Source organism: Hyperoodon ampullatus, assembly GCF_949752795.1.
Source record: "Hyperoodon ampullatus genome assembly, chromosome: 4".
Classification (NCBI taxonomy): domain Eukaryota; kingdom Metazoa; phylum Chordata; class Mammalia; order Artiodactyla; family Ziphiidae; genus Hyperoodon; species Hyperoodon ampullatus.
Window position 1 is genome coordinate 99,921,258 of NC_136917.1, and position 24,752 is coordinate 99,946,009.

General features: G+C 34.2%; 1 protein-coding gene across 1 annotated transcript in view; it reads left to right on the plus strand.

The window, feature by feature from the left end:
* Positions 1 to 24,752, plus strand: part of KIAA0825 — a gene marked incomplete at both ends in the record, with an annotated part of 341,894 nt that overhangs the window by 52,399 nt on the left and 264,743 nt on the right. Inside the window, 6 exons of the mRNA XM_079701596.1 lie at positions 4,820 to 4,981; positions 12,545 to 12,639; positions 15,654 to 15,881; positions 17,454 to 17,719; positions 19,124 to 19,274; positions 24,026 to 24,216. Coding sequence (XP_079557722.1) covers positions 4,820 to 4,981; positions 12,545 to 12,639; positions 15,654 to 15,881; positions 17,454 to 17,719; positions 19,124 to 19,274; positions 24,026 to 24,216 — 1,093 coding nt within the window. The remainder of the gene's footprint in view (positions 1 to 4,819; positions 4,982 to 12,544; positions 12,640 to 15,653; positions 15,882 to 17,453; positions 17,720 to 19,123; positions 19,275 to 24,025; positions 24,217 to 24,752) is intronic.

Below are 24,752 nucleotides of genomic sequence, written 5' to 3' on the forward strand. Positions count from 1 at the left end.
ATATTCTTTATGAGTGATATATCTATATATGTGTGTGTATGTATAAATATATATATAGAGAGAGACAGAGACAGGAGGCAGAGAGACAGAGAGAAGAGAGATTCTCTATTTTTTTAAGATAACAGTTCTATGAATATCTGTGCATTTTTTAATGGTGGAATTTTTTTCTAAAGTATAATTTTATTTTTAAACACAAAAAAATTGTGTTTTAGTCAGTTGTATCCATATGCTTTATCAAGTTTCCACATCATCATTGTTTTTATATCTTTTTGCACACATTTTCTTTTTTAGAAATAATTTTTAAATCTATTTTGTCAAACAAAATACTAAAAAGAGTATGTATATAATACTGTAATTATTTGTCTATTTATTTATTTATTGACTTACAGCTTTACATATTTATTGTTTTGAAGAATGCATCTTAGGATTAGGTATGAAATCTTTCTTTTATATTTCTTTCTTTGTTAGATATTTCTAGGGATTTCATACATTTATTTTTTTAACTAGTATTTTTGAGTGTCTACTTTGTGCTGGGTTCTTAAGATACTATAATGAATAAACTGGACGTAGTCTATGGACTCAAGGAAATCATTTTACATTTGTGATGAGTGTGCCTAAAGAACTCTAACTATTCTTTAGGTGTTTTTTCTAGGAGCAGTTCTACCTTTGCCCAGGGCAAATATATAGATAAATAATAATTTATCTTAGAAATTCCCTACAGGCATTCCATATTTCTTCCAGAAATGAAAAAAAAATCATAAATAAATTTCTTGACCATGGAAAAAGTAAAGGGTTTTATTTTGTTTTGTTTTTAATAGTTATTGATGTTTTATACAATAGCACCTGTTTGGTTGACTTGCTAAGACCAAAATCCATTTTCTGATGCCTAGAGAGTGATTTTCAACCACAAGGGTTTTTAACTTTAGTTCATGGATCCCTCAGGCAGTGGTCTCAAACTTTCCTGTGCAGAAAACTCACCTGGGGCACTTGCTTAAAAGGGATCTGAAGATGACCTAGGGATTTGCATTTTTAATAAAACACAAAGTCCTGGACCATGCTGCCCTATGACAACCATGGATGGACTTCAGGTGGTTCTGTTTAGCCCTGAAACTGTGACTACTTGAATTTTTTTCAATAAGAGGGTCTACAAGGATTTAGAAGACTTTCATTAGTTTTTCAAAGGAGTCTGAAAAATACCATGATTCTATTAAGAACAACAGTTTATAAGTGGAAAAGGGCAGCAACAAGAACCCACAGTGAAAGGCCTAACAATAGGGGAAACACTACAAAGCAGCTATAAATACTCAAGTGGGACTGTAATCCAGAGCAGTGTCCCCTAAGCAGTTTGAGAAATTCTAGAAGTTAATAGATATGTCAGTAAACCAGTGTTCATTGGTCAAAAAAGTTTGAGAAACATTAAGTTTTTAATTATTTTAACTTTATTATAGAAGTGAATAGACTTTATTTTACTAATTTGCACTGTGAATCACTTAAAAGAATCGTTAGTATGTAGTAATTCCCAAACCTATTTGATCACAGAACCCTTTTCGAATGATTGTCATTTTGAGAAATGCCCTTTAACAGAGGGACAGACTTTAGTCCCTGAGTGCAGCACAAAAATAAGTAACTTTCATTGTAACCTTGTCATGAAGGAAAATTTCAATTGTGTTCTAAATACTCCGAATAATAGAATAGCAGAGAATTTTATATTTTAGAAAAAAATTTTATTAAAAATATATAGAGAGGAAAAAACCTCAGCTATCTAGTTATTATTTACATGAATTTATTCATTGCTAGTTGATGGTGAATTTAAATAATGTCTTGCTCTAAAATGGAAATTTAGATTTTTTCTTTATAATTTTCTTGGGATTTAGGAGAAGTTTGTATTTCCTAAGAATCATAGAGCTCATTCTACAATAAAACAACAATCCTTATTTCATGTATTTTATAACAGTGATTGGTACCCAGCTAAACATATTTGCCTGTGTGTAAACAGATATGTCCAAAATTTCTTGAAGCGAGACAGTTCTACAGTGATGTAAAAAAAAAAAAAAAAAAAAAAAAAGAAAGGTAAAGACCAGATTGGCTTAACACGGGAAGGCAAACTCCTGGATTGATTGTATCCAGATAAGAATTTAATCTTGAAAGAAGAAGGAAAAGGAGATTAATTTAGTGAAGGCAAAAGTAAAGGGAACTCCTGCTGGGGTAAACCCTTTCCTAGTGTGATTAACAGTGAAAAGTCTAAGGAACAGAAAAATAGGTGTGCTTGGGCAGAAAGAAATCATGAGCTGAAGTGTGATGATTAAAACAAGTCCTGTGAGATACTGTGCCGGAAAATAAAAGAAATAAGTTTGGGAAATTCTATTTCATCCTTTGTGTTTTATTTTACTTCAATTGGACTTTCACAAAATGAATTAATCACAAATTATTTTCCCCATAAATTAACCCTCAAGATTCACCTTGGGAGAACACTGAGCTAATAGTAATAGGAAATAAGAACTACTAATTAATGGACCTGTATCATAATCATTGCTTTTCAGGGACAAAATGATTAGATTTAGGTCATACATATTATTCTATCCTCTTTCATTATTAAGTTATAATGATTCATGGTTTGAAATAGATTTGCCTTTCAATATTGTTATATTTCTGGAGTACAAGATCCTTCTAAATCCAGGTCATGAAGGTAAGACCTTTTCATGTATAATCCTCCAACCCTACATATTTTTAAACAAGTAGCACTGTTAGGTCATATATATATCTATACATAATTCTCAGAGATTTGGGGAGGTGGCTTTTTTGCTTACTTTGTAAACATTCACAACATTTCCAATTTAGAATTGAGCTACACAAAACCTATGTTTAATTTCCAGCCAAACTATTAAAGAATTAGGAAGAATTCTTAAAATTTTTGAAAATGCCTTATAAACAATCTGGTTCCAAAAAGAACATCTTTATGATTTAGAAGGTTAGACCAGCCTCCATCTACAGGCCAAATGAGAATCAAGCAACAGCTAAGTGAATCATAATATATTTGTTCTCCTTTCTTTTCATTTTGGGGTCATGATTTTAATGGCAAAACCTTAGTTATACATGATGATTGTACACGCTTGTGTTCTCTGGCATGCCTATGGGAGACTAGTAGTTGTGAGTAGGGCTATTTAGAGATAGAGTTTAATATATGTGGGGTTAACATCAATGTAGAGGTGAAACAGTTTTTGTAAATACTTAAAGATTTTTTTAAGCATTTTTTTACTCTTTAAGAACGGGACTAAATTCCACATTTTAAATTGGCTGACTGGTCTCTCTCATACTATCTGCAAAGATACCATGACATTTTTGGTCCTATATCGTATGAAAGACTGTGTCACATGGCTACAAATTTGATACCAACATTTAAAAATTTCAGTGAAGCAAGTGGATAACCCATAAAATTGTTACATTTCTGGAAACTTCCTTCTAAATCCATGTGACAAAGGTAATCTTTTCCTCACGTGGAATCACCAGACCTTATATCATTTCTAAGTAGCACTCAGTATTTTCTCTCCAAAGGCACTTTAAATGCTTACTTTCTAAGAGTTTACAAATTTTCCATTTTGTAATTAAGCCTCAAGACACTTCCTATATACATGTTTTAAGAAATGACAATCAAAAAGGAAGGATTTTTTTTTAATCCTTGAAAATTTGCTCAAATGTACCATTTAGTGAGGTCAGTCTTTTTCTCCATATTCTTAAGGAGTATAAGTTTGGTTTTTTTAAAATCATATTAAAATGGTAGTGTGACAACAATTAATGTCATTATGAGGGAAAAAAATCGATCTTTTGAGTTGTATTGTTCTTAGGAAAGCAATAGATATCATAATTATTTAGACCAAAGTTATTTTTAATTATGATTTCATGAATAATATAATCTAGATTCAATAGGTTAACTTGCTTCTTTTTATTGATCTAGGAACAACACTTTTAAGGTCTTGAAGACTTATATCCTTTATCTAGTCTTTTTTTCTTTTAAATTTTTATTTTAATTTCACACTTTAAAAAATATCAGATTCCCCAAAAGTTAATATTTTACCACATTTCCAAATTTGCATTCTCTTTCCCACTTAAACCGATTTTTCTTTCTGAACTGAGAATAAATCACAAGTATTTAACCTTATATACTTCAGTGTGCATTTCTTAAGAACAAGGGCATTCTCTTTCATAACCACAGTATAGTTGTCTGAATCAGAAAATTAATAGTCATGCAGTAATACCATTCGTTTGTAGATCTTACTCAGATTTCATCAAATTACCCTAATAATGTCCTTTATAATAAGATAAAATAAAATGCTGATCATGTATTGATTTCAGTTGTCATGTCTTTTTAGATTCCTTTTGACTAGAACATTTCCTAGTCTTTGTGTTTCCTGACATGACACTTTTGAAGAGTACAGACCAGCTATTTTGTAGAAAGTCCCTCAGTTTAGGTTTGTCTGATATTTCCTTGTGACTAGATTCAAATTATGCCAGACCTTAAAGAAACAGAATTGTATAAGATGTGATTTTATAATGACAAATCACATTCCTTTAATAACTCTGAGATTTAATAAAATTATTTAATTGTCATGTTTGCATCAAGCAGAATACTTATCTCCAGGTTCCCAGGGGGGGAAAAAAAAGACTCTCCCAGGAGATTTTATATGTATTTACTAAAGAACAAACTTTGTTTAATTATTAAGGATCTTGTTAGTTTTGATGATTTAAGGAATCATCGATTATTCTAATATCGAATGAGAAAACACATAACATGTTCAACAGTATTGATCTGCTCTTTTCACAGTTACTCCTGAATGCCCACAGAAAGGAAGAAATGTTTTCCTCTCCTTAGATGAACTCGAGTTCTTATCACAGCTCATAAAATCCTTTTTGAAGTTGGAACAAAATGTTCAGGAATTGTTTGAAGAAATGTTTTTATGGCTCAAGACACCCAGGAATACTTCAGGTAGTATGCTCTTCTGCAAATCTATAATTCTGTTTCTGCTTCCTGCTATTAAATCTATACCATTACCTGAAAAAATGAAAATACAGGACAGAATTCTTTAAATAAACATTAACTATAAAGCACACCTTGAAATTATATTTTTATCCTTTATACATTGTAAATTCCATAGTTTTAATTGAAAAGCATCATAAGTCAATTTTGGATAATTGTCTTTAGTTAAAATAAGATCAATTTTTTTTTTTTAACTCAAAGAAACACAGCCTGGCCTTTGGAAATATCAAGGAGACCGGATGGTCTAGTAGCTCCTCTTTTGCCACTAGCAGCCTGATGACCTTGAGCAAAATATTTAGTTTCTTTAGACGACCAGTTTCTCATCTTTAAAATGATGATGTAAGATAAGTTAATTTTCTCTTTCTTTCAGTATTAAGTGCTTTAGATTACAATATATTATGTAGGGTTGTGAGAATTAAATGATTTAGTGAGTGTAAAATATTTAAAAGAATGTCTAGCATATCATAAACAATAAATGTGAGTTGTTACAATTGTAATTATAATTATACAATATGTTGTTTCTAGTTAGTCTCAACAAAATCCTTTTAAAGAAAACTGTGCCATGTGTGTTCAAATAATGTTTCTAACAATTCAGAGGCATAATGGTTAAGACATGTTCTCTGTTTTCATATCTATATTTATAAAGATTTTCATCTATATCAGAGTGGACTATACAAAGTTCTCTTTTACATAATACCACATATCATTTTAAGGAGAGTAAATTTGAATAGTGGCTGCGTTTGCAAAACAAATTGAGGGAAGCAAGTGATTAAAAATCAATCTGCAAATTTCAAAACCTGATTTCTTAGTGAAAATTACATGTAGTTTAATATATTTACTTTTGTATTTCTTTATTTACCTAGCCTGAGTAAACAATGTTAGAAAAGTTATAGGATTGGAGTTTGTTTTATATTAAGCATAGGTTACTGGCCTTCTACGTTTCAGGTTAAGTTTAAGCAGCACTATTAAATTATAAAATAAATAATGTAGATTGTGTTTTTCCAAATTTGGATATAATTTGAAGAAAAATGAGTGTGGAATATAGATTTTTGAATCTGACAAAAAATCAAATGGGAAAATAATAAAAACATAGGACAGATAATATGAAAATTAAAAGATGGAATGAAAAAGTCAATTTATTAGTAGGTAATGTGAGCCCTAGAGGGTCTTCTAGATGGAATTAACTGGATCAAAGAGAGATCTAAATAGAGAAATATGATGTCCTAATTTTTGACAAAAATTTATTGGTGCCACAAGCAGTTGACACTTGGTGTTGGTACTCATCCATCATGCCCAGCTAAGATTTGGTGTCTCTTATCCACATCTCTAGCAGATCTTTTCTGAGGTGTGGATCAAAAAACAGAGTGAACTCCAAAGCATCTAGACCCCTATCCATTTGGATTCATCTTCTATTGGTCCTAGGCCAGGCCCTTGAGAAATAGCTCATTCTGAGAAATTTATTCCTCTTAAGGGCAGCATAAATTCAAAACTAGAGTTGTGTTAGAGAGGTATTCTAAAGATATAAAAGTTAAATAGCCAAGAACTGAAGCAAAGATTTGACACACTGATTTCAGGAAAAAAGGAGAAAAAGAAAAAGCTGGTTCAACTGCACTGGATTGAGATCAAACAATGTTGAGACTTGCCAATGCTGTGTATTTGAGAGCAATAGTTATGATTATTGAATAAAATCAACAGAGAAAATATATAATTATGCCACAATATACTGTCTTACCCCAAATTTGTCATCATATAAGCAGCATGGCAGATAAAAGCAACTTCAGTATCACATTAATAATAGTGTACTATAGAAACACATTTGTGGATTATCAAACATAGTAAGTGGAAAGAAATTTGAAGGACAGCTGTAAGAAATGTCTAAGTATTAGAACATCTTCTTGTGATATATGTGTTCTTCATTCATGTTTTTTTGTAACAAAGCCAAGATTTAATCTGCCATAATTTTATGTAAATGAATGAAAAGAATGATCTTGAGGGAAATTGTCAAGAAAAATCTTAAATGGTTTATTCAGTATAGCCACGTTAATCAATTCTTATCAAAAGCCTTGGTTTCTTAAATCAGGAAGGAAAAGATTTCTTGAATGATTAAAGAAACCAAATGAATCTTAAGTTATCCTGATAGTTAATGTTTTGCTTAGAAATCTTGTGTGGGAGAGGATGGGGAGAAAAAAGATCAAGTCATTTGGTTTTTGGTGTATTTGTTTTGATTGGAACATATTTTGCTAATAAAGATCCTAGAAGGAGTTACCTAGTATGTCTATGTAACCAAAACAATGTGATGAAAAGTAAGGTTTTTTTTTTCATTGTCCAGATGTTTTAAAAATATCCAGGTGCTTAACATCACATAGAGAAAATATAAAGATGATTAACCAAATGTTTTACTTTTTACTTTGATGTTTACTACTATAATGTAGATTTGGCCAACTTGGCAGTGCTTTTAGGAATTTGAATACAACACAATAGATTTTGTAGAGACACAAGAAATATTTTCTGAGAAAGAAAAGATATTTAGTCATTATATTTATTTGCTTTTGTTTGGTCATGATTTGATGGTTTTCTATTTTGGTCATTTCAGAAAAATGATAGGACATTATTTCACTGTTATGGGATCTTACTGTATTTCTTTTAGGTGATCTTATCTTATGGAGTGGACTCGGGTTTGATTTATGGGGCACTTCTAATACTCCTTCAGAATAAAGCTGTTCTTCGGGCAGTTCCTCAAATTTTCCAAAGGTGGCATCTGAGATTTATCTAAACCAGGAGGTTTCTTGGCCCTCATTTTTCTTTAGCCCCAGCAATGACAAAAAGCAATGGCTGCTTCAATTGGATGTAAGAAGAACACTTAGGGTTTGTCTCAGAAGAATCAAAGATTTCAGATCTTCTGAAAGATTGTTTGTACTCTTAGGGGGTCTTAAGAGGGGTCAAATGGCTTCTAAGAGTTCCTTAGCTAGATGGTTAAGGGATTGTATTAGGGAGGCGTATGTAGTTAAGGTAAAGAGGCTCCTAGGGTTTGTAAAGCTCATTACACTAGGACTTTAGCTGTTTCTTGGGCAGAGAGGTCGAAGGCTTCCACATTGGAAATTTGCAAGGTGGCCACCTGGGCTTCTCTTCATACTTTTTCATAGTATTATCTCTTGGATGTAGTCTCTTCTACAGATTCAGCTTTTGGTGGGAGGTTGCTTGTGAGCCAGAAAAGAACAGTAAAGAAAAGAGAGACTTGTAGTTCTCACTTAGAGCTGCCAACAAGGCAAGTTGCTTTGTAGTGCACACAATGGGAGCCTATGAAGACCAATTTGGGTGTGAAAGTGGATGTCACAGGGAAGTACTGCCAACCTCTACTCTCTATGAAAGGAAACGGCAGTGTGGAAACTAACCAGAAGTGTAAAATGAACCACAGCAAACTCCATAGGCAGAGGCTGTTCAGCAGCTGGCATTCCTGTGACCCTCTGCCCTACTCTACTGAGGTCCTTAGTCTGGGCACGCTCTTAAAGAAACCAGTGTTGACTGAATGCAAATAACTATGTTTTAGAACGATGAGCCAAAAATGGGCTACCTTCTCTAGACAATGCTAATAAGTGTATAGAATGTCCAATATATTTTTAAATAGGTGAAATAATTTGTTAAATGTTCAAAGAGCTCATAAAGTTTGACAATGCCAAATTTTGAAATTGACCATTTTGAATTCCAAACAAATATAAAAATGCCACAATTCGTTAAAATCGTGAGATATCTTATTAGTCTAGATTCAGTGTTACTAATCCTGCCTTAAAATAATCCCTTTGGCTTCTCTGTATAGGATTAAATTTTTTTAAACATTTTTAATTTGGAGGGGAAGATTATATTATACAGGTTATCATAATTGCTCAATAATTCTTTTTCTGTCTTACTATAGAATTGCTCACCAGCAAAAGAAGTCTTGGGAAGCTTATCTTATTTTTTAATTCATCTTGAAAATAGGTAGACGGTGTGTGTAAACATCAAAGCCCATTACTTTGAGTGAATAAGCAGAATGTATTTGGGAATGAAATGATAAATATAAGATAATTAACCTTTTTTGTAAGTTTTAAACTATAGTTACACAATGGCAAATAGTTAGTTCCAAGAATAGATCTGCAAAGCTTGTGCTTTGAATTAATGTTATTTTTCCAGGGTGAATACCTTTTACATCAACTATTTTTATGACCTATCTGTAGAAAAGTAAAGTGACATTAAGAATCCAAGTGCTTCCTCTTCATGTCATTGACAACTTGATCTTTATTATTTTTTTCTTCTTTAAAAATATTTTCCAATAATTGTCCAGACATGTAGTAAAATTTTAAACAGGATAAAAGAATATATGGTTAAAATTAAGTCTTTTTCCACTCCATTTGTCTAGTTTCCCTTTCCAAAGGCAACTACTTCCATATATATCCCCATGTTAAAATAACACAAAATCTTGTCATACTATACAGAGATTCTTTTTTTTATTAACAATTATCTAGAAACACCCCATATTCAGAAAAACAGCTGAATAGTTTTCTATTGGTGCATGTACCATAATTTAATCAACTACTCATTAATAGACACATAGGGTTGTTTTTTCCTCTTCATTTGCTTCCACACGATACGGCAAATTTACTTGAACTATGTCTTATATGTCCTCATGTATATCTGGACAGTAAGTTACTAAGGTGGAATTGCTAAGTAAAAAGGAATGATCATAGAGAGGATGAAAACACAAAACGTAGACTGAGAAAGACGTTTGCAAAATACATATCTGATAAAGACCTTGTATCCAAAATATACAAAGAACTCTTAAAATTCAACAGGAAAACAAAACTCAATTTAAAACTGAGCAAAAGATCTGGAGACCTCACCAAAGAAGATATACAGATGGCAAATAAGCATATGAAAAGATGCTCAGCAACGTATGTCATCAGAGAAAGACAAATTGAAACAAGGAGATACCATTACACTCCTACTAGAGTGGCCAAAACCCAGAACACCAACACCACCAAATTCTGGCAAGGATGTGAAGCAACAGGAACCCTCATTCATTGCTAATAGGAATGTAAAATAGTACAGTCTCTTTCGAAAACTGTGTGGTTGTTATCTCATAAAGCTAAACCTTGCCTTATGTGATCTAGTAATCACACTCCTAGGTATTTATGCAAATGAGTTGAGAACTTATGTCCACACAAAAACCAGCACATGAATGTTTACAGCAGTTTTATTCATAATTGCCAAAATTTGGAAGCAGCCAAGATGTCCTTCAGTAGGTCAATGGATAAACTGTGGTATGCCAATACAATGGAATATTATTCATTGATTTAAAAAAAAGAGATATCAAGCCACACAAAACGTGGAGGAAACTTAAATGAATATTGCTAAGTGAAAGAAGCCAATCTGAAAAGCCTGCATACTATATGATTCCAACTATAAGACGTCCTGGGTAAAGCAAAAGTATAGACAGTAAAAGATCAGTGGTTGCTAAGGAGAGTGAGGAGGGGAGTAGAGGTGAGTAGGTGGAACACAGGGGATTTTTAGAGCAGTGAAATTAATCTGTGTGATAGTAATGGTGGATGCATGACACTATGCATTTGGCAAAGCCATAGAACTGCACCACGCAAAAAATGAACCCTAATGCAAATTATGGACTTTAGTAAATAGTAATCTATCAATATTGGTTCATCAATTGTAACAAATATCCCACACCAATGTAAGATGTTAACAGTAGGGGAAACTGAGGGCAGGGGGAGAGGGAGTATATGGGAACTCTGTACTTTCTGCTCAGTTTTTTCTAAAAAGCTAAAACTGCTTGAAAAGCTAAAGTCTATTAATTTTTTTTAAAGCTATGGACATTGAGAGAGAGTTACAAGCCAGTTTTTCATATCCAGTTCAATTAACAATATTTTTGTTATGCAGAATTGTTTTATGGCTTCTGTGTCCTTCTGAAAAGTCTCTATCTTGTATCTTTGGGGGAAAAAATTCCATATTTTCTTTAATAGACTTATAGTTTCATTTTTCTTTATTTAAAAGTCTGCTTAATCTGGATTTTATTTCAGTATTGAGATTGATCCTTATTAATAACACTAGCTTCTGCAAAAGATGTAATAAAATGCAAGCCATAGAGAAAGCATTTTAGGTTAAATGGTATAACACTGACCTAAAACTTGTCTATGTTGTCATGTGTGTTGAGAAATGAAGCAGGATTCCTCAACTGCAGTCCATGGCCCCGTGAGGATCGTGAACGTGCTTTACAAGAGGGCCTGGGAATCTCCAATAGCACCTGTGAGTGTGTGTGCACGCACACAGTCATATTGTGCATTTTGGATGAAGTGTTCTGTCACTTTAATCAAGTTCTATGAAGTGTTCACAAATCCAAAGTGATTAAGAAACACTAGAGTTGGGGGAAACTTTTCCTCAGAATTAACTCTGATAACATTTCTCAAAAGGTTGTTGTTATCACCTACCAATTGGAATATTTACCTTTTGAGAGAATGTTTCTGTGGATTGTGTTACTTAGGAATCATTCATGATTAAGCTCATAGAACCATATTTAGAAAAACAAACAAATATCCCACATATTTTCTAGAGGACTATATTTGTCAGAAGCCCTACCGATAAGAATCACTGATATTTGGAGATTTGTTTGCCCAGGACATAAGGAGAAATTGACTCTTAAGATTATTAAAATAAAAGAAAAATTAATCATGCTATATAATTCGTCATCATATATCAAGTCTAAGCAAAACCAAAAGATAATTGCTAAGTCATTCATATTGAATTAAACTATTATTAATAGAACCATAATAGAAAATGGAAGGATCTCTTCGGCATATTTATTCATTACATTTTTGTAGATCTGTATTTTTCCCATGGAAAGAATTTCTTAATTCTGAAAAATAAAAGTTGAGGAAGTATTTCCATTTTAGAAGCTAGAGATCACTTCTTACCTGTCTCAGTGTTTGTGTTTTTCCAATGACTCATTGATAATCTTATTAAAAGTATAATTTTTCCTGATATGATAATGTTTATCCATGTGCTTTTGTTCTCCCTTGTTTCAAAAAAAGAAATATTAATGTGCTAAAGAACACCACTGGTTTTTAAAGCAGTACTTCAGAATTTAGCTTTTTAAATGAACAAAGAAATTAATATTTACTTTGTATTGTTAACTTATCCTACATTATTAACATGAAAATTAATTAATGACAAAAGGATCTGAATTTTACAGATTATATATGCATATACATCAAATTTGAATATAAATAGTATATAAATTCCATCAAGTTGTATGTATAGAAAAGGACTCTATATTTTGATCCTCTCATTATTGTGACGGCAGTGTCACCCTACATCTTGTTGACTGTATTCTTTGTACCTTGATGTGTTTGTATGTGTGTGTGTGTACTATGGATAGAGCTTTTCTACGTAATTAATTTTAACCTATTAATCACATCTAGTATGGTTTGTTTTTCTTAATGTAAGTTTGTGTGTTTGTTTTCTATTGCATAGAAATTTTGGAGACATCCAATAGAGAAGTTGTAATAGAGAAACCTAGAACAAATGAAACCAGTATTCCTTCAGAGCAATTACTACCAGTAAAAGAGGTAAGTGAGGAAAAATGGGTGGTGGTTTTTTATTCATATGTAATAGCATCATCATTTTTATATGACTCCTTTATGAATCAAGATGTCTTGAGTTTTACCCTTTGCCACTAAAAAAATAATTCCTGGTTGAAAATTGTCTTATTAATTTTGACGAAAGTTCAATTTAGTGGGAACACTGCTGCGCTGCACAGTGTGTTCCATGCAAGGAGTAGGGAACTGGCAGTGAAGAGATCTTTGTTCTCATCCCACTCGGGGTCTACACCTTGAGAATTTGGACTGTAGACAACTGTTGAAAAGTGAGAAAGTGGAGATGAAAAAGGAAAGGGAAGAGGAAAGAATAGTTTGAACTGGCCTCTTATTTGAGTGTGCCCAGCATGCCCCTGTTTGCTCTCAGATCCATTACCACTCTTCCTCTGCTCTGTTCTGTATTGTAGAGAAAAACCTCTTCCAGGCTTTCTTGCTTTCTGGACCTGGGTAGGTTTGGCCAATGAAAAGCCCTAAGGGAAGATTGGAGGGTAGTTCTTGGAGAGAAACCAGAGGATTTCTTCCCCTTGCTCTTTTTAGAGAACATCTCCAGGAGTAGCTGTGACTCCTTCATTTCTTTCATGCTGCTCCACACACACAGTCCTCTCTCTGAGGTTTCAGGTCCGCCTGGCAGGTTGGCCTCCTTCACTGGTGGCCCCAGGGACTACACTTCCATAGCACTGTTCCCATTCTTTGTTCCTCCAGCCCTAGGAGCGGTCGTAGCTAGTGGTAGTAGTAGTAATAGTAATAGTAATAAAATAACTGTCTTGCTTCATAACCCATGTTTGGCTCCTCAAATCTTCTATCACCTTAGTAATTAATACCTTACATTAAAATTCTTCCTTTCAAAATACCGAGAGTGGTTTCTATTTTCTGAATGGATCTTGACTGATCTAGTAGGTAAACCTTTAAAAAGGCAAAAGAACATAGAGTTTTAACAGAGTTTCAATGTAGAAAGCAAGGAAAATAATCAGAAAAAAGGCGAAATTATACATTATGTTTTAACCAAAAATCAGAGTAGTTATTAAGAAATTAGCATTAGGTAATAGAAGAAAGGGATTTAGTGGGTAGCTCCTTTGTACACAGAACAGAAAACTACATTATTTCCTCTTTTTTTTTTCTTGGATCAACTAGTAAATCTTATATATTCTAACTGGAAGGTGTATAATTCCAAACATCAGATGGGAAGAGTAGAAGTAAGCCAATGATATTTTATGTAAATAAATAGACTTCTAGGAGGAAATTTGAATAGTAAATGTTTTCAATTTTCTTTTTAAGATCAGCTATTAACGTGCTTGGTTTTCCATATTTTGAAAAGAGAATTTAGGAGGTAGTATAATTACATATAAATTACCATGGGCAAAGGTAATCATCGTGGCACGCACACAGGCACAAAAAGTCACTGTGACCATGGCAATTGATGGCAATTTTCCCCGTAACGTCTTGCCTTGAATGCATGAATGAATGATTTTAATGAATAGACATGCCCTGGTGGGGGAACAAAAAGCAGAGTTTTATTGTTGTTGTTGTTGTTTTTAATTTTTATGAAGGTAGGTTCCTTTTTATATTTCTATCATAAATGCATCCCAAGAAAATACTGTTACAGCACAGAACTACACGCATGGCACTTTCAAAGTTTCACTTATGAGAAAAGAAATAATATGAGCTGAGTAGATTCAATTATTGATTCATTTTATGTAAAAATAAAATGAGAGTTGTATCTTTAGGCAGGCCCTATGATGTTAAAGGTCCAAAGAAACTTTAGAAAGGAAATTTCAATTACATCTTAATTATAAGCATAATGAGAAGGAGAGCCACTTTTTCTGATTATAGAGTTATGGGATCATAGAATTTTAGCTCTAGAAGATGAATCACCTTTATTACTTTGTACTGCATGTATATTCAGTACAAAAAAAGCATTAAATTAACGCTTAGTGGGATTATGTATACTAGAAAATTAAGCTAATGATCATCATCTCAGTAATTTTAGACTGAAAGAGACCGTAGAAACCATTCAGTTCAGCTCTTTTATTTTTCCAACAAAAAACTTGAGATCCAGAAAAGTAAGTAATTCAGTTAGGAATATCAAGCCTAGTGTCTTCTGAAGTTGGAGTAGGTAAATTATTGCTGTAAACAAGATTATACTAAAACAGGAAAAGTTTAATCCTAAGCATAGATTCAGCTTACTATCCATAATGCTTTTATACTTTAGAGAACATTAGAGGACTTGAGGGGCATATACATTTGTAAACATACAGCCACATGAGCCAAAGACCAAAAGAAAAAAAGAAAACACCACCACCCTCCACCCCAGCCTCTCCCACTCCCCACACACAGAGCAATGCAGGTCATTTTAATTCCTCATTTTCTGGAACAAAAGTAGTGCTGCTTACCACTTTGTGGGTGGAGAAACTAAGTAAAATTCTAAAGAAATAAAAATCTAGAAACACACAGTGGTATATTTTCTCTGAGAAATTTATTTCTTATTGCTATTTTTTTGGCTTGTCTGGATTTCTGAGAATGAAAAAGAAATAAAAGATTGAATATTAAATGCTGTCTTATGTTGCAATACTTGTTAACAATAAACTATAAAAAAGACTATAAAAATCTAATGTAGGCTTTATTAAATATATTGAATTTAAAGACTGCTTTACGTCATAAATAGTAAGTGGAACTTTCAGCTCTCATAAAGATGGTTTTATTGAACTATATTTAAGAGATTAAATTTTGAAAAAACAAAGTTTTTGATTAAATCCACTGATGAATTAAAATGAAATGACAGTATATTACTGTGTGTAAAGAATGCATGTTTTTGTATATTGCTTTATTCACTGGGTAATATTTTTAGGTTGTAAGAATGGCTTTTACAGTTTATTAAAGAATACCTACATTCAACATGCTGAATGAAAGTAATACTTTTACATCTGTAACAATAGAACAACACTTGCTGATTTAAGATTAATATAACTTCGTATAAACTTATATTTCAGGCTACTTTACTAAATTTTGGCTGGAGAAGTGCATTTAAAGAAGTGTCTCTTCCCATGGCACATTGTATAACAACAGCCATTGAAGACTTTTCCACAAAAATTCTCCAACAGGAACAGAATGAAAGGTCTTCAGCTATGAGCTATGCTTTGAACCTTGTAAATGTCCAGCAAGTTTGGCAAGATAACCGTGCGGTTCCTGAGGCAGACCAACCAAAGAAAATTGCAAAGGCAAGTATCAAATGAAATCCTTTCAAATTAGATTGGCATATGAGATTTTTTTTTCATATACGCCATTGCAAAGGGAACCAATAGAAAAATGATGGAGTCTCTTGGGAAACACTTGGCACTTGACCCAGTACCAGTTTTCTTCTCTGGTATCCATGGGCCACTGTGCTAGCTAAAAGGACTTAAACCTGCTGCCAACTTTTTGCTCCATGAATCTGAGGTAACTTAAGAGAGGTCCTCTGTGACTTCCTGGGGGGCTGAGAAACTGCTTGTTTGGGTTATACCTTTGAATGACTCCAGGAGAAATTTAGGAGGCTGAAAGAGTTACTGTCTTTTATTGGTTTGGGCAACTTTTAAATCTTTATTTACACCTTAGTGACCGTTCCTTTAACATTAGTCTTACATCTGTGTTCTGAGAGTCACGGAACATACTGAGAAAACAGGAAGTAATTACGGAAATAGAGAAATATAGTTACTCAGCATTAAGCCCGCAGTGAGGTCAGCAACGTATCATTGAAATTTTTTTTTTTAAATAAATTAATGTATTTATTTATTTATTTTTGGCTGCATTGGGTCTTTGTTGCTGCACGCGGGCTTTCTCTAGCTGCCGCGAGCGGGGGCTACTCTTCGTTGTGGTGCACTGGCTTCTCACTGCAGTGGCTTCTCTTGTTGCGGAGCACCGGCTCTAGGCGTGCGGGCTTCAGTAGTTGTGGCACGTGGGCTCAGTAGTTGTGGCTCGTGGGCTCCAGAGTGCATGCTCAGTAGCTGTGGTGCACGGGCTTAGTTGCTCTGCGGCATGTGGGATCTTTCTGGACCAGGGCTCGTACCCTTGTCCCCTGCATTGGCAGGCAGATTCTTAACCACTGCACCACCAGGGAAGCCCCTGAAATGTTTTTGAAAGAGAGTTTTTAAAGGTGGCCTTAATCCCCTATTGCCACCCTGAGGCTCCAGAACATTCCCCAGAGAACACTTTTGGCCGACCTGGAGTGGAGGCAAGTTGCACCTTCCCATGCATCCATCACGCCTCCTTTGCCATTAAGAAGGAGTAAATTCACAACTAGTGAAAAGCTAAGTGCATCACTTCTGAGAGTTGCTGACTCTTTACCAATAAGAAGATGCTATATGAGACTGTTTCTGATGCTTTTAGATTGTTTAAGTTAAACTGATACAGCCTCATTTATCTGTGGTGATTAATTTAAAAAAATACTTCTATGAAAATTTAGCGAAAAAAAACCAGGAATAAGTTAAAAATAATGTAATCATGGATACATATTTTCTGAGTTCTATTAACTACAAATAAAAGTAATTTAAAGCTATTTCATGAGTTTTTCATAATGTCTCTCTGGTAAGCATAAGGTTTGATGGTTATATACAGAGAAGCATCATTTTGGTCTTTCTTTATTTGAAATAAAACATTTAACTTTCTACAACAGAGAAATCGATTATTATAAAGTTGTGTCATTATATTTATGTTTGATGCCAAATTCATTATTTTGGAATTTAGCTCCCCTGTACGTAAATTACACGGTGCTGTCAGAATACAAATAACTCAGTGCTACATTTATTTCTCCCTAGTTTTGTTCTGACATCATGGAAAAACTTGACACAATCCTTCCACTGGCTCTGGCATGCAGAGATGATTCTTTTCAGGAAATTAGAGCAAACTTTGTGGAGGCCTGTTGTAAAGTGGCAACAGCTGTCCTGGCCAGACTGCAAGAGAGAGGCAAGGAGGTTCCTTCCAAAGCACCCCTGAAAAACTTGCACATGCTGCTCTCCACAGCAGTGTATGTCTTCCAGCATTTTATGCAATATGATAATTTGATGAAAGAAAATACTAAGAAGTGAGTGTCATTTATATTAAGTTGATGGCCATTCTTAAAGTAACATGTAATCTTTGGATATCACAGAGGTGGAATTTTGATAATAATATTTGAGAAGAAGAAAATAATAATTAACATGGTGAATTATTTTCATTTGTCTTGACTAGGAAATGTCAAAAAGGTAGAGCGTGGGGTGTATTAAACCAGATATACAGATAGTAAGAAGGATAGGTATTCCCTCTAAAGGCCCACTCAGATGACCCTTGCATTTCCCATTCTCTAAACTGGAGCGACTATTTTCGGCATGTTGTTATGACATGACCAAACAAACCCTTTCCATTCTGTAAGGCACATTGTATTGACTACACTGAAAAGGAAAAACAAACTTCTTGTTGTCACACAAAACAATATTTGTGGAAAATGCCCTTCTCTTTTGTTCCTAGGCCAACTAGATGTTAGGATCAGGCATAAAGAAGAGATGCATTTCAATCTATTTTATTGACAAACGTAAACATATTTCATAACATCCATTTAATAATAAGCTATCCTTCATATTTGAAGAGGAAACATCTGGCAGTCATAATTTTCATGTGTTAGTAGTCCAAAAAGACCAAATGTTTTCTGGATAGAGAAGAAAAATGACCAGAGGTATTATCACATGGTCTATGTGGCTGCTCTTGTGCTCTCTAGAAGAGAGCACAGTCCCTTGCAAAGGGAGCAGGTAGACTGGGCAGTCCAGTGTGAGCCCAAGAATCTAGTCTACATGCCTTATTTAGCCTTTTCAATCCCTTCGTAGTAATGAGAGGAAGCAAAGAGAGTGTACTAAAAATAGCTGAAGATAAAAGTAAATTTGGCTTGTTGTAGGATATTACTATGATATTTCTTTAATTCTCTTAAGTAGTCAGATTGTTGAATTTATAAACAAAATGTGCCAGCACTCACTTTATTTCTGTAGAATATTGTAAAACAGTTTATGAGATAATTGACATCTACAAAATTACAATTTTTAAAATAAAAAGAGTGTGTTTGTGGGATGTGTGATAGCTTTACAAAAGTTGGTTCTAACAAATGCATGTTTTTCTCTGTAATAACGATAACCTAATGCCTAAATAATGCACTGATCTCTAATAATAGGCTTACAAAGAATACTTTTATTTTTGAATGATGTATTGACAATGCAGTTTGTCTCAAGCTGAAGTGCATATTTGTGGAATAGCAGATGTACGTTTTCAAAGGACTTGCAAAACAAAGACCAGCTATTTTTTTTTTTTCTTTTTGGAAAGTGAATGTGGATGCAGACTTCAGCATTAGGAGGAAATGAATGATTGATATCTAATAATCAAAACCATTTGTAGTACTGGAGATTGTTACCTCCTACTGCACAGGCCTTAAATCTCTGTCTCTTTGATCATTCCCTCTGAACAGACCCATATTCCTGGTACCTGTCCAACGATATCAGGAATTCATCAACACTCTACAGTTTCAGGTTACGGACTACTGCGTCAGAGTTTGTGCTACAAGCATTTTACAGGATGCTGAGAGCCACCACTGGGATGACTACAAAGCTTTTTATGAGGTGTGAAGTTAAGTTTACTGTCCCTCCGTTTTTACACAAATATGTTTTACTGCCTACCTGCTTTCTGGCTAATTAGAAACATGAGCTTGGCAGTACTGACACACGAAGGCTGTTAGGATAATGTTTTTTAAATATTGAATTCGTACTTAGAAAAACACTGTTTTTAAAAACCTGAAATAATTAGAACTCTCCTTCTGCTTAAAAGTAAAAATAACTTAATTTGAGCTGCAGTGTTTCAGTGCTATATAATAAGTTGGAATATAATGGGGTACAATGAAAACTCAAAGAGAAACAATGCCAAAATACTACAACCTTATATTGTTTTCAAAGGGACCAGTTATAGGTATCCTTGCAGTTTTTTCTTGTTATATATTTCCATCTGTGTTTGATAAATATTTTTTATTAAGCAGCTTTATTCTTTATACTTATTTTTTCCTTCTTATTGTATGTTCTTATGAGTGTGCTTTAAGACCCATCTGATCATTTATAGCTTACCTATTTTCATTTAACCCATGTTTTGAAATCCCAAATTTCTACTGAATTAAAGCCTAATGATTCCCAGTGCAACCCAAGCCAGGATCAATTAAAATTATTCATCATCAGGCTTCATTAGTTTCTGTTCCCCTGAATCCCATTGATTATACATAAACCACAACTCTTGAAATCCCTTGAAGTTGACTTCAGGGTGGGGTGAAACATTATATCTATGGAGTATTGAGAAAAACGGAGTGGAGTTTTATTCAGTGAAGTCACTCCTGTCACCTTCTTGACACTGAAGGTTCCAGTGGCTCCATTTATGCCTGAGTTATTATCATAATAAATGTTGTCACAACAGAGAGGAGCAGCTTAGAAGCTTTTTAAAAGGGCTTTCCACGTTTTCTAAGACGATTTCATGGGTCTTAGAAAGGGTCTCCTTTAGAGGCCCTTCCCAGATACATTTTCTTTTTGCAAGAGCATCCATATAGGGTTTTCCAAACCTGACATACTTCAAACAGCAGTGAGCAGAAAGAAAAAGGGAAAGTGGTATGATGCAGCTGGTATCCTGAGATAAGAATAAAAATATCGGTCTTCCCCTCTCCTGGCAGCATCCCAGCTCCCTTATGTGCCTTGAGGTAAACAGAGAGGTTGAAAATGAATCCATCTCATGTTTCAAACTATTTCAATGTGTCAGTGTACTAATGAGCAGTTTTATATAATGTTTCCATTGAAGAACAGGTCTCTCACTATATGTCCAACATAGGGGTATTATGTTTCCTCTTATGCAAACTGGGAAGTAGAAGAGTTGTACGGTATAAGTAATAAGTAGATGCATTGAGAACCTGTTATTGAAGTTACCAAGTATTAAAAAAAGAAAACAAATTACCATATAACATGCAGCTCTTAGATCTTATGACAAGAGTTTAGCTTCTAAGACAGAAATAACGAGATAGCTACCCTGTGATTACGTGGTACTGTAGCTTCCATACACTTACTTACATGGTCAATAGTTACAACTTAATTGCAGTTAGTGGTTGTTATTTATGCTCAGAAAAATAAAGTGATGCTGCTTTTCTATTCACCAAAACTAAGAACCTTCTAAAAATAGCACAGATGCTAAGTTGTTTTGACAACTGGAGTCCCTGACATGGTTTTATCCCGTTTACTATACCCCTCTCTCCTCCGCTCCCCCATTATTCCAACTGATTCGTGAAACAGGACTAGTATGTTTTTGGCAGGGCTGTTTTGAGAGGAGAGGAGATGAAATCTGCCTGACTGGAGGGGAAGGGTAGGATAGAGATCTCAGCGGAACCTATCACCATGTGCAGAGAGTAGTAAAGAAATAGTGAAAAAATTTATAAAGGTATGGAGCAATATTTTCTCACATTTTGTGATATCAAGTGAGCCCTAGATACATCATTTCCATTTTCTAAACTGTCAGGTTGAGAGAGCCAAAGAGTTCAGTATCTTTCTGATGAGGTGCTGGTCAGATGGCACAGTGGGTGTTCAAATTACATGTTTAAAATTAAGCTTTTAGTATAGTTGACATCTGCTCAATTTTAGCAACTTGTGTTTTCTAATAGAGAATAAAGAATTGTCTGTTCAAAGATAATATTGAGTGGCTTATATAATAAAGCCCAGCTGCTTGTTTCCTGATATATAATCTAAATAAAAGCTCACATCTGTTTACCTTATAGTGGCTCTACAAAAATAACAGATGTTTACTAGCAGAATACTTTTGAAATGACAACAAAGAGGGAAACAGTTCAGAAAAATAAATGAATCACATTTAGTTTAATGAAAGCCCTTGCATACATTGAACTTATACACATTTTGAAGAAAATTGTGAGAAAGGTGACCAGCTTGGAATGTCTTTAAGTAAACATGAAGTTTATATTTTTATTTATTTATTTTTATTTTATTATTGTTATTTTTTGCGGTACGCAGGCCTCTCACTGTTGTGTCCTCTACCGTTGTGGAGCACAGGCTCCGGACGCGCAGGCTCAGTGGCCATGGCTCACGGGCCCAGCAGCTCTGCGGCATGTGGGATCCTCCTGCACCGGGGCACGAACCTGTGTCCCCTGTATCGGCAGACGGACTCTCAACCACTGCGCCACCAGGGAAGCCCGAAGTTTATATTTTTAAAAGTCTTAAAAATAAGTATATTTTACTTTAGGAGAAGAAATCTGTGTGCCTAAAGTTATTTTTATTTTCTCATTTATTGCTAAAAGGTGGCTACTAAGGAAATTGGTTTTTTATATTTTGAAAAATATGAGAAATCATGTTGGCCGTGTTATTATAGGCACTCACCATTGCCACGGAGAAAGTGTAAATCATTCAGGCCAGTTATGACGGGTTGAGTTGGTTTTGCTTTAATTAACACACAACACAGAAAGTAATAAAGAAAATCAAGCATTAAAATTACTTTCTTACTTGAGGAAATTTTTAAATCATTCTTTATCACAGAACACACAACAAAGAAAATATAAGAAACTATAATTTTGCGACTTCTGCATTAATTTTGTAATTCTTTTTTTTTCTTAAACAGTTTTCATGTCCATCTAGTCAGGAAATCAGAAGTGGTCAAAGTCCCCACCAGTTTGAACTTGAGTCTTTGACAGTTTGATATCCAAGTTTCCCACCCAAGGAGAATAATTCTACTCATTTATAAACTCCATTTGAAAGTCAATAGATAATAACTATAGATTGTTATTATTACAGTAACTACAAAAGATTTTACTAATCAAAGAAATTACCAGGAGAATGATACGTAAGGAGTATCCACATAAGATATGATCAACTTTAGGTATAGGAGAACAGCAGACTATTTTTTAAGATGACATTTGTTTGGGCTTCCCTGGTGGCACAGTGGTTAAGAGTCCGCCTGCCAGTGCAAGGGACATGGGTTCGAGCCCTGGTCCGGGAAGATCCCATATGCTGCAGAGCAACTAAGCCCGTGCGCTACAACTACTGAGCCTGTGCTCTAGAGCCCGCGAGCCACAACTACTGAAGCCCATGCGCCTAGAGCCTATGCTCTGCAACAAGTGAAGCCACCGCAATGAGAAGCCCGGGCACCGCAATGAAGAGTAGCCCCTGCTCCCTGCAACTAGAGAAAGCCCACGCGCAGCAACAAAGACCCAATGCAGCCAAAAATAAATAAAATAAAATAAATTTATATAAAAAAAGAATGAAAACTAAAACTATTCTTAAAAAAAAGATGACATTTGTTTGAGAGCTATCAGTAGTGGGCGAAGCAGAAATTTTAAGTCCAAGAGGATTACTTAGAGATAAATGGGAAGTTTTTCTCGTTTAACTTTTGATACAGTAACATATAATCAGGATAGTGTTTGAAGAACACATTCTTCAAACTTCAAATAATCTTTTACTCTGGTCTGAAGAAAATGAGGAAATTAATAGCATACCTCCCTGAGAGCATGTTAACTAATTAAGGGTTGTAATTCACTTGAGGCTACCTTCTCATTTCTGCCTGTTTTCCTTGTCTTTGGCTGCTGTTGGGTCTCACTCTGTGGTCAGGGAAATTGTCACAGAGAAGAGGTCTGTAGCGGGGTAGAAAGGAATGAAAATCTGGCCCTTTGGAAGTATAAAGTACTGTAAAAATACTAACAAATGATGATAACATATGCCTAGACTTTACAAAATCTTGCAAAAATCAGACTATCTTACTGTTTCTAGTATTGTTAAAACTCCATGGATGAAATAGCCTAATATAATCTTCGATAGTTACCCACCCCCTTTGTTTTCATGCATGTTGATAAGTATATAGTATGTAAGTTTATTTTTGCTTCTGTCATTTCATTGCAATGTGAAATCTAAAACACTTATAAAATGATCTCAATGATGCTAATAATCCCAGAAAAATATACATCCATAAACAATTTAAATTAATAAATTTTAATTTTTGAAGAATTGGCCCAGTATCTTAAACTAGTATGACTTTGGTTAGCAGCTATAAAGACAATTATTTTAAAGTAAATTTTAAACTCTAGACCAGGAGTAGGTAAATCAAGGCTATGCTAGGTTAAATGCTTGTGGTCTGGATTTGCATGAGAATGTCTGGTCTCATAATTGAAATAAAACATATGTTCCTTTGTCAATAAGGATGTTTTACATGTTGTCAAAAATCTTTCTTGGTCATCTAGTGTGTCAAACTCTCCAGCTATTTCCTTTCAGCCTGAACTAATTAGGTTCATAGGAAGCAAACTGATATTTGGGAAGATGTGATTATCTTTTTTAATGTGTGGTGGTTTTGCTAGGGGGAAAGATGCTCCTTCTCGCTCCAGATGTGGCATTATTTCTTCTGGGCGCTTCATCACGATCTCTGGACCATTCTGCCCCCTAAGTTAAGCCAGGAGATTCTAGCAGAAGTGCTGGAGAAATCTTTGGGTCTCCTGGCCTCCAGATATGCTCGGGCCCATCCCAGTTATAAGAGAACTCCACAGATAAGGTAATTGAAGTTGTGAAAACCATTGTTTTTTAAGAAAACTTTTTCTTCATTTGTATAAAGCAGAATATAATTCTGTGTCTCATGACATAGCTCCTTGTATATTTAACACATTTCTAACATCTGAAAGGAAATCATATTCAATTTTCCCGAGATACTTAAGTAGAAATGTGGAACTTGAATCAAAATAACTTTGTTCTTTTTTCTTCTTAAAATTGTATATAAAACCCACTTGTTTCTAAAGAGTGTGAGTCAAGACGTATTACAATCTAGGACATAGATGTCCAAAGGTTAATAAATAAGATAAAGAGAGAAAATTAAGGTCCTGAAATGGAGAAGAAAGCATCAGTGCTGTGATGAAGTAATTTGACTTTGAGATTCTAGGCAACCAGGGGATTTTTGTTTTTTTGGTTTTTTTTTTAATGTCTTTAAATAGTGTAGTTAATCTTCATTAAGGAAACTCTTTTGTCTAATCATTTGTCTCTTAATATAGTCTAATTACTTCTTTCCTCTTTTCCTTTATTTTTTTCCTTTTCTTT